Source organism: Clinocottus analis, unplaced genomic scaffold (assembly GCF_023055335.1).
Source record: "Clinocottus analis isolate CAN_PGR_092001 unplaced genomic scaffold, fCliAna1.0.p SCAF_15, whole genome shotgun sequence".
Taxonomy (NCBI): Eukaryota; Metazoa; Chordata; class Actinopteri; order Perciformes; family Cottidae; genus Clinocottus; species Clinocottus analis.
The window spans coordinates 15,921,054-15,935,387 of NW_027175876.1; the positions used below are offsets into that span (position 1 = coordinate 15,921,054).

Here is a 14,334-nt window from a genome sequence, read left to right on the forward strand (position 1 = left end):
GTCCCAACATCATCATTGGTTAACTCTTTAGGCTCCACTTACTAGAGTTCTTATTTGGCCTTGACGCTTCCGATTGATGTCGTGACCCTTCAAATTTAACCTTCGCTAAGACTTTGGCCCGTGACTAATAGCTCAACAAGGTCGTTTCCTTTGGGGCTGCAGTGGAGAGAGCGCGTCTGCACCTTGTGACCTGGCCCTCCGCTGTGCAGCTTTTGGAACAAAGTCCTTTTCAGAGGATTTTCTGTTGTAGATGTAAAACGCACCAAAAGTCCAATAGTCTGCCTCCTTGGCACGAGGGCTCACTCCTCATCATTGCGTTAGCTTTTTGTCAGTTAAACATATTGTAATGATGAATTGGAAATGATATAAACAAACTTGCTTTCGTATTGACAGTTGGTTGGGAGACTTCATGGATTTATTGTCAATGGAGCGTCAGCCCTCTATAAATATCACCATGGAGATAATGGAAAATAAGCTATTTGATTGTCCAACTTGTAAAACGTTGAATCAACTTTGGCAGCCCAATGGATTGCCTTCAACAACACCCCCAGAAAGAAAGAAATAAAAGTGTAGTAATAGTGTAAACATGTTTTAATGATATATTATACATATGTTTAGCTACCTGCTGAATGCAAGTATTTCCTGCTTCTCTTCCCATTTCTGAGCTACATCGTCTGTCTGGTGCTGCCAGGTTGTGTACAGTTTAGAGCTTAGCACTGAAAACAGCTGCCTGAGAGCCGAACAGCCAAACGACTGAGACTCACTATGAAGCCACAGATTGGAGCGATAGCTGCAAGTGACCCCTTTCACATTGACACATTCTTATTATATAAGTATTGATTAAAGCTGCTTCAACCTCATCGCTTTGGACACGTCATGAGGTGATGTCTACTGCTACCATCATACAAAAAGGTCAAAGGTCATTGTGCGGAAGGAGGAATGTTTGAGAGAATGATGTTGTCACGGCCATGTACACATATATAAGAGAATGTTTTACCCACATGAGTTAATATCAAATCCAATGAGTAGTTGTACGTCGCATAAAACAGCAGCAACAGCTGCAACACACACACTTTCCTAAATGTTCCTCAGTACACACACAGTACATACTTTTAGCAGAAGCCAGGCCGAACATTCAGAACGTTTAATAAAAAAAACAAACATGTTGTGTCATAAGAACAGGGTGCAGCGTATCACTAACTGTGTAGTTCCTCAGGTGAAGAGTTCAGGTGCTTCGCAGCAGTCACCGTGACCTGGGGCGCATCCAGCACACTAGATATTTCATTTTATAACTGGACATTTTGAGATGCTATTCCCAAAGGGGAAACTAACAACCCCAATGAATTTCCTCTGGCTCCATCCTCAGGACAGATTTTTCACCGGTACGTATTAGCGAGGTTTTAGAGAAGTAAACGTATGTTGTCTGCTCCGTCGGTACGGGTGTAACGACCATAACGGCCTCCAGAGGTTGCTGGTGCTGCTTTAGAGCTTTACTGTTCATTAGTCCGTTCACAGTATGTCAGGCATGTCTGGATGAATACATCGATGCGTGTGTTGGAAATGATGCAGCTGCCTCTGACTTGTAAGATGATGAGCAGCAGCCGCTGACCACCGAGTGTCAGATGAAGCAACCGCTCCTCTGATGAAGGAAGTCCTGCTCTACCTCCACCACTGAGCCCCAGTCGCCCCAAAAGCACTGAAACCAGCACAGGTCTGGAGCGACTGGTGTGTTGGAGCATGGAGGATGAAAGCTCCTCTGCAACAGAGGAAACTACAAAGACTTTTGTTTTACTTCTGCGCTCCCGTATATTTCCAGTACTCACAGTGGGCTTCAAGCAAACACACTTTTAAATAGTTTTTACCCAAAATGCTCATTATCAATTTACACAATGGGCAGAAAATTAAACAGCCGTTTCGATAATTGACTAATTAAAGTCTTTTGTTAAAAGAAGCCAAATATTTGCTGGTTGTCACTTCTCTATCTGGACTTCTTTCACTCTTTTTAATAACATTGCAAATTGAATATAATTGGCCGATATATAACAGCCCAATGACTAAGTCACTGGACTCTGGACACATTTACTTGTTTTTGACAGTTTATTGATTAACTAATCAATATATTGACTAAAAAATAGACAAATAGACAAATTGATTGATAATGAAATGTATTGCTGCAGCCACACCAACGGTCTGTAGCACAGGTATCATGATGTCAGGTAAGGTTTCCATCCCTCTGAGCGGCTGCTGGTTTCCAGCTATGAATCAGGAGGTTAATAGAGTTAAGCTCCATCCTCCTCCCCTGTGTGCCCCCTCTCCTCAGTGACATTAAGATGTGTTGCGCTCCATTTGCCCGGTGCAGGGCAGGCAGAGCCGTCTTCATTCGTCACAGGGAGCCACCGCAGAGAAATCAGAATGTAAAACACTAATTAGCCCTGATCCTGATGAGGGTTCATTACCGAGGCGGCGGGAAACTCCACGCTCCCCACGATCGTACCGGCTGACTAGTCGGGAGCGGAAAAAAAAAGGCTCGTCGTCGTGCCGGGGCGCGGCTCCCACGCTCAAAGTGCCGGTTGTGTGATGCGTGTACTGCGCAGGTGGCCCGTTTGCTTATGCATGAGTGTATGTATGCAAATATGAAAAGAAGAAGCCGTGGTTGCGGAGCGGCCGTTGTGGCTGGCGCGCACACCCGACGACAGCCTCCATCTGCTGCACGAGTCCCCGTTGAAAGGCCGAGCGCCCTGATGGGTCGTCTCGGCGAGATTGTGGATCAAAAGCACGCGCTTATGGTGCGCTATAAAGTGAATAACTACTTTCTGGATGGGCCACTTCAGCTGCGGGGCGAGGAGGGGAGCGATCACGGTGACATATTGCTTTGTTCTGTTCTCTACGCAGCCTGATGCGTAGAGGGAACAAACTGTGAACTCTGTGGAGCTCTTTTGTCCACAGCCAGATGAGTTTTAGCCATAAACTTGACATGATAATGCTCGTATATATATGTATACGTAGTGAGACATTCCTGCTGATGCTTGGCTTTAGCTTCACTTTGGAGAAAGAGAAGTATGATTCTGTGCGGCATAAACATTGCTGCAGATTGCCCTGCATTAAGTGAAATGAGAGTACGAGGGAATGTACTAAGCGAAGACACAAATGAAACGGATAAATGATCTTACTGAGATAAATGAAGCGCACTCAGATCATGTTGCTAATAAACTTTAAAAATACATCTGTATTATAATTTTAGCAGAGTGAAGAGGCATCTCCATTAGAAGAGGGAGTTCTTTTGAGGTTATTTATTGGAACTTGGAGTGGATGATTTGAGTATTTTCTCTCACGGGCCCGATCGCAGTTTTTTTTGTTAATGAGTGTAATTAAACACTTGACATGGTCTGCAGACTAAAACAGTTAATGGTGAAATGTTTCGCCATCTTTCCTCACACACTTTCAAAGAAGATTGACACGAGCAGAGGATTTGGATGAAATGTCAGGAGATGACGTGTCTCTCTTTTGGCTTGTCAGCTTTTGTTACGTTCTCTTCAGAGAGGATCAGACTCTCAGCAGGAGGATGACAGTGGGCCGGCCCAGAGAGCAGACATGCTTAACAGAGCAGCGTCTCCACAGCCCCAAAAGAATCTGCTCACCAAAGAGGAGTAAGTTGATGAAAACTGCATGCAAATTCAATTTTCATAGCGATGATACATTTAGCCCAGTTCGTGCTCTCATGGTGATATACAGTATTTAACAAAGGCTGTAGTCTTGTTAAATCTCAATCTGCTCCGCTCGTTCACAACCAAAGTACAACTCAAGACAAATATAGCTGCGAGAACTAAAGATGCATAATAAAAGAATAAGTGAAATGTTGCAGTAACAGACGATTAGATCTGCTGCTCATCTGTGATGCCTCTTGAAGTAAGGCCCTGAAAACATTGTCTTACTATGAGAGATAGGATCCTGTATTTGTGGGTTTTCTGGTCTTTTCTCACCAGTTTAAAGTGGGCGGGGCTCCGCTGGAAAAACATCACAAACTTTCCTGCACCAATCCGTTTTTTTTGCACTATTGAAATCCAAATTTAATGACTGCACCCTCGATGAAGCAGATTTGATGAGTTGTTGAATGTTAAACTCTCTATAAATAATAACTAATCATGTATTTAAACGGTGAATGTTGCAAATGTATTCATGAATATTTGATATTATAAGGCACTACTTTTTTCAATGGCATGAAAGATGCAATCCGTCACTGGTAACTGCAGGAATACTCAGACCTCAGGCGCTATTCAGACGTTCTGAGGATACTCTGACATCTCCTAACTCCTAACTCCTCGTTAAGGAGTGCTTTAGGAAACGTCTTGGAGCCGCTCAGCGGGGAAAGAACCGGAACTGAGTGAGGACGTGAGGGCGACCCCACCGTTGGCATGACACATTCTTTGAAGGAGCTGTGATTGGTTGATCAAAGAATAATTTAACAAATTTCCCCTTGGGGATTAATAAAGTACATATCTATCTATCTATCTATCTATCTATCTATCTGTCTATCTATCTATCTATCTATGACACAATATGCTCTCTCGGTGATACAGGACACGGTATGGATGGATCATATAATTTAGTCTCTTATCAAACGTGGTGTGGTTATGAATACTATTTGATATATAATGAATACATTGTAAACCATGGACCATATTTAAAAGTAGCCAACGCAGGGCTCTTCTTACGCTGGACCATCGAGGAAAGTGCAATTTATTTAGTTTGTCACCTGGATGAAGTGACCCTTGAGGGTGTTTTTCTTACTCGTGTGCGTGTCGTAGTAATATAGATATCACCAGCACACTTTCATTTTAGTCGTGATATGTGTTCCAAGGCGTTAATATATTCTGATCCCTACAGCTACCTGCTTTTTACACGGATCAATGGCTGTCAGAATGCCCTCTCTCCTCTGTCGTTCATTTGCCCATGAAACATTATCTGTGTGTTCTGTGCTCACAACAAGCAGAGCAATAATTGCGCCCCCGGGTGTCTCTGATAAGGACTCGGCCCTTAATGGAAAATAGGAAGACGCGTCTCGCCGAATGCAAAGAACCAGAGTGACGGCGGAGCTGTGAAGTGCGGCGCGACACACAGACACACAACGTCTCCTTTAGAGCGTCTCCCTTACAGCACAACGCGTTGTTGCCGCTCTCTGTACATGAAGTCCTCTTGTCATAATGGAAGATCTCATAGTTGCTCCAGCAGGTCGGCAGCCAAACGCTGCACGCTGGCGTCAAATCAAATTACGTTCTGAGAAAACGACGCGATTAAAAAGATTTTTTTTTACTTTGAATGTTTATTCCTTCCAAGGCCTTCAGACAACTCAAAGATTGACAGCACCGGACAGGAAGCTTTCTTCTCTGTCCTTTCACTCAATTTGTTGCCGTGTGCATAATGCATGGACGGTTTTTATTTTATTTTAGTTCAGGGGATTGGCTTCAATAAGCTTTCACTACGAAAAACATAGAGGGAGAGGAGGTCACATGCGGTTGCAGGAGAAAATGACACCACGTTACCTCGAGCTAGTTTTGAAAATGCGATGCCAGGAATACCAGACAGTGTCGGAGCACCGCTATTATACATCCCTTTCAATTGTTACCCTCTCTCTCTCACTTTTCTCCCCCATACCTCTCCATCTCTGCCGTTCTTTCCCTCACCCTCTCCTCCCTCCCTCCCTGACGTCTCCTCTCCCTGTGACTAAAGGCAGCCCACTCCTCTGCAGTGGCTGCCTGCCTCCCTGATTTGCTCGCCGCTCAGCGAGGATTTGCATAGGCTGGCCCACTTGCCGCTTCTCCCCTCCCCCTTCTCCTCCCCTCCTCTGCCTCCCTTCCTCCGTCCCATCATCTTCGCTTAGTTTCACCTGAGCCCGCGCTCATCCTTTTCTTTCTCTCTCTCTCTCTCTCTCTCTCTCTCTCTCTCTCTCTCTCTCTCTCTCTCTCTCTCCTACTCCCCTCTCCTCGCTCACACCAACCCCTCCCCTCCCCACCCTTCCATCTCGATCCCTCCCAGCAGTTTCTCATTTTCTCATCCTCTTCTTTCTCCCTGGCTTCTCTCTCTCTCTCTCTCTCTCTCTCTCTCTCTCTCTCTCTCTCTCTCTCTCTCTCTCTCTCTCTCTCACTCTCTCTCTCTCTCTCTCTCTCTCTCTCTGTCTCTCTGTCTCTCTCTCTCTCTCCCCCTCTCTATCTGTCTGCAAATCTGTCTCTTTCTGCTCTGGAGTAATACAAAGAACTACCAGTCTGGGTCTCCTTGGGTTAACAAGCCAGGCCACTTCACTTCTCCAGGGACATAAGCAAAGAAAAGAAGAGGAGCCGGAGAAAAAAGAAGAAAAAAAAAAAAGTCAGACAATCATTGGATCTAAACTTGGAGACCAAGAGAAAGCACAAGTCTGGATTCAGAAGCCAAACAGTGAAGGAGAGGGAGTGTTTTTCTGCCGAGAGGAGAGAGAGAGAGACTCTGAAAGCTGATAGTTAGTCCGTGCCGGCGAGTGCGGAGCGCCTCGCCTCCGTCTCTCTCCTCGCCCTCCATCTCTCGTAGCCGAGGCTGTGCATATCTGTGGCTCGCCAGAGCGGAGACGGCCGGGCGGAAAGGCTGCGGCGCAGGTTGTTCCCCTCCTGTCACTCACTCAGCGCCTGCAGGTGCAGAAAGGTGCACAGGGACTCGTTCCAGGTGTCGCCCTGCGAAAGCGCGCATGCACAAACTCCCGGGCTACTCACGCACACGCACGAGCACGCCAACGCCGTCATCAAAGGAGCAGCCACAGGGCGATCCTGCCCAGGACAGAAAGTAAAGACTTATTGGATTCTGGTTCAAAGAGCCAGCGAGCAAACGAAGAACAGCGGGAGATCCGTCCGCCTTTCTCCACGAGAGGAGTCCGGCAGACGAGGCGCGAGCTGCGCGTGGTTTGGAGGGAACTGTTGGATCCTACGCGGAGCTTGTTGATTTCTCTCTGCTATGGAGTTTGCCGCCGTGTCCTGGCTGCGGGAAGGTCACTCTTTCTGAGATCCTCGCCCATCTGCTTTGCTCTCTTTTTTTAAAACATCCAGTAGGCTGGGGGGGGCGTGAGCCATGCTCCCCGAAGGAAAGCCCCAGGAGGGCCAGCTGTTCTGGATGTTGCTTCTGGCAGTGGGATGCACGGCGCTGGGCTCTGCCCGGGGCTCCTCCTCATCCTCAGACCTCCACCTCCTGTCCCCTACCCCCGGAGCCTCCCTGCCCCCTGCCCTCCCCCGGCCCGATCACCCCCAGGGGCCCCGGCACCACCAGCCACCCGTGTCCATATACCGCTCCCCGGCCTCCCTACGAGCCGGCCACGGTGAGTCCCGTCAACGCCTCTCTCACACCGGGCTTTCCGTTCATCATCCAGAGCGATCGGAGAGAAAAGAAGTCATCTGTAGTCAACTCTCTCATCTTTTCTATCTATATCTGACTCCCCCCCACACTGTCTCTCTGTCTTTGTCTTTCTTTCTTCCTCTCTCATCCTCAGCCTCACTCTTCCTCCCCCACAGCACCGAGAGATAATGATAGCTGACAGCGGCTGTGCATCACAGAGCTGTATATGGTTTATGAGATTATAAGTTTAATTGGCAGTGACAAGCTAAACACCCACAGTGGCTCTATCAGCAGAGGAACGGCCGTCCCACCTGGTTTAACGCTCCTGAAATTGATGATTGATAGAGAGTGAAGACCGGATTGACGGTTCCCCCTCACCTTTTAATAAGTGCGCCACCCCACTTTTTGTCAAGGGATTGGTCTTTACGCATGTCGGGGCTCTGTGGGGAAACCTGCGCCGTGGCGTCTGCCATTTAGAAGTCAAATTGAAAAGCCCTGTTTTTTAAGTCCATGATGGATTCCACGCATCTGGTATCTGTGAACAGTAACAGAGCGTGCGTACACTATTAGCGCCGGCACTGAAATGCCTCCTCGGTATTGACTTTTGTTCCATCGCCGCTTCATCTGATCTATTTGCGCCGTTATCTGCTGCACAGACACCAGCAGGATCTTTATTTTTCACTTACAGTACCGAGGAGATGGTTTTCACAGCTTTTGTGTCACCATGGCATCGCTAAGTAAGGAGTGGAAACATCTTGTGGGTTTTTAATTATTGTGAACATCTTTTGTAATGACTGAGTGAGCAGAGTTGATGTGGATGCATGTCGACTAACCTCCTGACCTCTGTGCTTAATGGCCTGTATTTTAAATTAGAGCACATTACAGTGATTTACTTTCCAATGTTTGTGCTGTTTATTCTCTAAACACATTTATTTTGTCTATGTGTGTGTGTAACATGTCACTCTGATGAAACAAGGCAGCAAAATAATTAGGAAGAAATTAATTATCAACGGCGATAATTGAATTATCAACAAACAAAACATGCGTAACCACTGGTCACAATTTCACAAGCTGTGCTATCATTTCACTACTTCTGAGTAACAATGCTTGAATAGAATACCACAGAGGAATGTTTTTAACAGATTCCTGAGATATTAAAAATCCAAGGAGCCGTTGCTTTATTCTGCATCATGTGAGCCGATCCGGTCCAGGGCTCTGTGTCACCATGGATCAATCACTCCTGCGGTGGGATCCGATCTGTTTGTGAAATACATTTGAGCCAGGTCTATACTGGACTCCTAACATATGGAAGGGCTTGAGGGCTCGCTTTCAGCGCGTTGAGGGCTCTTGTGAGTGGATGAGCCTGACAAGCATAGAGGGGAGGATCTGCATTACTGATGTTGAGGGTGCAAAGTCTGGGCAGGGACTGGGAGGCAGCCATTTACCCAGTCATAGGTATGATGCACGCTGCTGTGTAGCCATAGGTATGATGCACGCTGCTGTGTAGGGATAGGTATGATGCATGCTGCTGTGTAGCCATAGGTATGATGCACGCTGCTGTGTAGGGATAGGTATGATGCACGCTGCTGTGTAGCCATAGGTATGCTGCACGCTGCTGTGTAGCCATAGGTATGATGCACGCTGCTGTGTAGCCATAGGTATGATGCACGCTGCTGTGTAGCCATAGGTATGATGCACGCTGCTGTGTAGCCATAGGTATAATGCACGCTGCTGTATATGCTGACTAATCAGGTTCCTGCTTCTTTATTTCACGTTCATTCACTTCAACTAGAGGAGTGTTTATCCCGTGTGCTACATAGAAGCATGATAACTATTGTAGGTCTTAACTAGTCTTGGGTCTGGTTGGTTGATGAAGTGGTTTCTTGTTTACAATACAAAATCGTCCTCATGAGCCGCAGAGCTCTACAACGGTATTTTAGTTTGTTGGTTGGTGGACTTTTCTGTAAACCTGCATGCAGAATGTGGGGAGATAAGAGCGAGGATAGGATCAGGAGATTAGAAAGCTTGTTATTGTGTGTGTGTGTGTGTGCGTGCGTGTGTTTATGTGTCGCTCATTAACAATTCAGCAGCTACAGACTGACCCTGACTTTTTGGCGTGAGTGTAATTACAGATTCAGAGGAAGACCTTGAAGGAAAGCTGCAGACAGAACAGACACGCGCCGATGCCAGCGTCTACAGAATGTGTGCACACACACACCTCGACACATGGCTGCATGATATACGCGTGCATACTTCGTGTATACTTAAACACACACACTCTTGGGACGTACACCCTCTGCGTATGTGAACCCTTAATTAGAGGCAGTGACTGGGAATGATCCTTTCTGTTGGGGCAAAACAGAGCGAGGTATTCATAAATAAGGGAGTGTGTTCAGGCCGCCGTGGGCATGAATATTTAATACCAATTTATTTTTGTATTCTTTTTTACTTATCTTTCACCAACACTTTCTCAATAGGCAGTATTTCATTAGTTGTTTCGAGAGCAAAAAAGAGCAATGGGATAACTTCCTGCATGTGTTTTTTTTTTTCCCATAACTCCCCAGATGTTTAAAGATGTTGGATGTGTGATTTGACACGACGCACAGCAAACTCTCTGGTGCTTTCACCATTTCAGAGTCAGCATCAGCGCATGTGCTCAGGGATGTGTATTTTTGGTTGTGTGTTTATGAATTGAACTGAATTGACACAAACAGTATTCAGCATATTCCACGTTCCCCGGAGCGGCTCCAGGTCAAGTTAGGATGCTCACAACTGACGGAGCCACTCTATGAATTATTCAGTAATTAAGTTTGACAAATATATCTTTGCTATTATATATGGACAGTCGAGATCATTCTGAATAACATGGCATACTGTAAAGCATTGCCTTGATATATCACAAACACATGTATGTGAATTATCATAAAAGCATTATTGGCTAAAGCAGAGCGTGTTTATAGTGCTAACAGTCAGACGGTGCACTATGAGTGATAGTAAAAGCATCATAGCTTCGCTATAAATTGAGCAGACATTGTTTAAAAGTGAATGAGTCAACTGAAAAACAACTGTGAGAGTGGTTTGACCTGCTTTGAAGCTTTGCCCTCAGCACTTAAGGAGAATAAAAGCGCGAGTATGTGCATGTGTGTGTGAGTGTGTGTGTGGCAGTCGTTTGAAGCGGGATCACCTTGAAGAGAGTGGCTTTGGCAACGCCATCTTCCTCATAGAATGGACCTGTGCCGTACTATAAGTCTGGAGAAGGTTAAAATGGAGGGAGGCAAAAGATACTGTCATATTTTCCTTTGAGGTAAGCTTCGCTCTGTCATTTGAATACAGGCTGCGTCAAATCCTTCTTTTCTCTCACAAATTATCAAAGGATTGAAATTTTTGGAGTTTGAGTCTGCTGTTTTTCTTCCTCGGGCCCTCGACACAGTGTGAGGGAAGAGTGGCAGTAGACCGGCTCTCAGTTTAACTGAAGAATGGCTTCTCCTCGCCGCTGGAAGAATAATTGAAAAGAAGACGAACAAATTCTGATGCTGAAAAGAATCTATTGAAGCCTTTGGATCAAAGTGTATTCAAAGACTGTGGTGTGGTAAATATTTCTATAAATATATTATGTGCTCACTTCAGGTATCTCTTGTTGGATGGGAGCACTACTTCACCATCCGTAATGTGCACTGGAAACATGTTGACTTATTTATGCTGGAACTATATTCTCTGTCCCATTAGATTAGTCATGCTAGCAGTATGAACGTCAGTCAGTCAGTCAGTCCAGACAGGCCAGGAGTATTAATGGAGGCCAAGCAGGAAGTCAGCGTCGCACTGCTTCCCTCCACAACAAGACAACGGGATGTTTCCATTGGATTTAGGATTATTTCTGAAAATAAACTCTGGCAAACACACTTACATTTTTCCTCTCGCCACCGTTCTAACTTTGATTTTGTCTACAAAAGTTGGAACGTTTGAGTTGGAGTAGTTTGCGACGAGGTGGACGAGTTGGTGAAATGAGTTCCCGTGTTCAGCGTGACAACATCTGTCGTCACATCTGGCCACTCGTTGGCATCCGGCTTCGTTAGGACACGTAAAAGCTTCAAAATACACTCGTGGGTTATTTGCTGTTTGATGTCTTTTAACAAACATTAAAATATTTGAAGCTCACATTACCACAAACCTTATTTCAGGCAACTAACCAAAAACACATTAAAAAAACATTCTGGGGAAATTAAAAGACACATACTTCTACTTAGATACGGGGGAAGTGGAAGTGAAACAATCCTGATTGCTGCCAGGTTCAGGATGTTTTCTACATCCCTCTCCAGCTCAACAGATATTGGATGGATTTTCATGAATACAGATATTTATGTCCCCTTCTGGATGAAATGTAATAACTGTCTTCATCAGGTCAAATGGTAAATTAACTTGTGCTTGTACATCTCTTTTCTGGTCTTCGGACCACTCAAAGCTCTTTAACACTGCATGACATCATTCACCCGTTCACACACTGATGGGAGGAGCTTAAGAGTCTAGTCCAAGGACACATCCACATGAAATATGGAGCCGGGGGTCAAACCGGCGATACGCTCACCACTGAGCCACAGTCAACCTGTGGTCTATAAACACATTTGCAAATGTTTTTTCCCACTTGCTTATTAATGTGAAGGTGCGACAGTTTTCCTGACTTTGAAGTTCTGTCCTTCATCACAGACATCAGCCCTCGTAGTTTAACCCACCACTTTGCGTTTGCTTGATTAAAAGACAGACCATAGTCTTCTTATCAGTGCAACTACAATGTTTAACACACTTTCATTCATCTATTAACAATTAGTTTACTCTCCTCGTATTTTACCACTAATTTGACCTCAATAAAAAATATTCTCACTGAAACCCCCAAAGAAAACCGAAAAAAAAAAAAAACCATGTGGTGTTAGCCACAAGTGACTGCACTAAACCTCTCCAGCTCCAGTGGAACATGTTCCTAACTATAAAAATGCAAACTGTGACAGTGTCAGTGTTACCCCAGAGTGAACGAGGAGGCGAGGGCAAAGAAATGACTGCAAATTCAAAATGCCTCCGTGTTGCTTTTCCTTGCCAGTGGTTCAGGCGCTTGTGGAGATAGAGCATGGCAGCACACTGGACGGCTTGTGTCGTTACTGCAGAAGCTATGAAAAATGAATTTGACCCCTCAGTCTCCTGTAAAATGTATTGGTCCACGTAATAACTTGTCCCACATGTGGCACATATGAATTATTGCACAGAAGCGGGAGCATTGTGCTCTTTGTGTTGCTGTCTACCTTGATGAGGTGTGTGCCGGCACACTGGTGGACGTAAATGATATCGCCCTCGGGCTATTCATGATGGGTGCAGAATTAAATGAAAAAGCAGGAACGAGGGAGGAAGATGGTGGAGATTCCTGCAGACTTTGTGTCTCAGAAAAAGAGACGGCGAACTGGGATCTCATTTAGAAACATTTCCTTGCTCGTCTTCCCTCCCTCTTCATCCTGCTCCTCCTCGCTCGACTTATCGCCCTCTTTCTGTGCTCTGGACAGCAAATCAATAGGGAGAGCTGTTTTGGGGTCTTAATTATGTGGTTGTTTTAGGTTTTTGCCTTCTCTGCCCCTCTTTTTGCCCTCACAAGTTCAGCCATTTCATCTCAGAGAAGACAGAGTTTCTCAGCCTGAGAGAGGAAGCAAAGGGGATGAAGGAGAGGAAAGGAAAGGAGAGGCCAGAGGAAGGATGAAAGCGAGAAGAGGAGAGATGGTGCATATGGGATGAAGGAGGGGGAAGGAGAGGAGAGAGGATGCATCGGGGGTAAAGGAGAAAAGAGAGGAAGCAAATGGGACAAAGGAGAGGAAAGGAAAGGATAGACAAGAGGAAGCATAAGGGCTGAAGGAGAGGAAAGGAGAGGAGAGAGGGTGCATAGGGGGCGAAGGAGAGGAAAGCAGAAGAGAGAGGAAGCAAGGGGGATGAAGAAGACGAGAGGAGAGAGGGTGCATAGGGGGCAAAGGAGAGGAAAAGAGAGGTAGCAAAGGGGATGAAGGAGAGGAAAGGAGAGAGGACACAAAGAGAGAGTAGAATTAAATTCACTTAAGTGAAAACAACCAAGTTGAGGCCATTAATGAGGTGGCAGCGACACGGCCGGGCCTCCTCCTGTCCTCCCTCTGCCTCCCCTCTGACCTTTATCCCTCTTGCTTGCTCAGCTGACTTCTTTTTTTTTACTTCCTCTCTCTTTCCCTAACTTTCTCTCTTTGCTCATAATTCTTTTCTTTCACAACATATAGATAAACATGTTTTCTTCTCACCACTCTTTGCTTCACTGTGTATTCCCCCCCCCCGCCTCCCATATCTGCTTGCTCTGCAAATTAACCAGGAAAGTCTGTCCTCGCAATCTCATCCTGCAGAAACTCGATTCTTGCTTTTCCTCCTCACTCTGTGACTCTGGCATTGGCTTATTAATTATATGTATGCTCTCTTGCTCTTCTAATTATGGCTATGGCTCCATTAGGAAGTAGTTGAACACATCTAATAATTATCCATCAAATGATTATTCATTTGAACAAACCCCCACTGATTGTAGCCTCATCTTTGATGCAAATGAATAATCCGATTGAATGGATAATACATTTCTTTTCATATATTTTTTTAATATTCAGCTTTTTTTTTTTTTAATTATCTCATTTCTTTTTTTTGTCAGGGTTTTTACTATCACTCCAGAATGTGGCTGTAGAAAAATAGTTAGCTCTTTGTACGCTTGATCCCACAGCCAATCACATTGACGGGCTGTGCCTCCATCGTCCCGTCCCTGTCTCCATGGAGACAGGGACGGGACCTCCAGAGATTAGACGGAGCGAAAGCTTTCCTGTGGAGGTCATGAATGGTGTTAGACAGGACCGACTGTGACATCATCAGGTGAAGCTGAAGCTCTTTGTAGTCTCCATCACAACAGGAGCCGACGCGCGAGAAAACCTTCCGAGAGTCGGACCCCCGGCA

General features: G+C 45.5%; 1 protein-coding gene across 11 annotated transcripts in view; it reads left to right on the plus strand.

Moving 5' to 3' along the window:
- LOC137785609 (neurexin-3b) overlaps positions 1–14,334 on the plus strand; it is a 259,714-nt gene that overhangs the window by 149,198 nt on the left and 96,182 nt on the right. The window contains exon 1 of one of the 11 annotated variants that reach the window (XM_068576998.1): positions 6,738–7,333. The exons of 9 other annotated variants lie outside the window; for them this stretch is intronic. In XM_068576998.1, the coding sequence (XP_068433099.1) occupies positions 7,090–7,333 (244 nt within the window). In that variant the 5' untranslated portion in view covers positions 6,738–7,089. Of the gene's footprint in view, positions 1–6,737; positions 7,334–7,874; positions 8,088–14,334 lie in introns of those variants that run through there. One more of the 11 variants, XM_068576999.1, reaches the window with a different exon arrangement.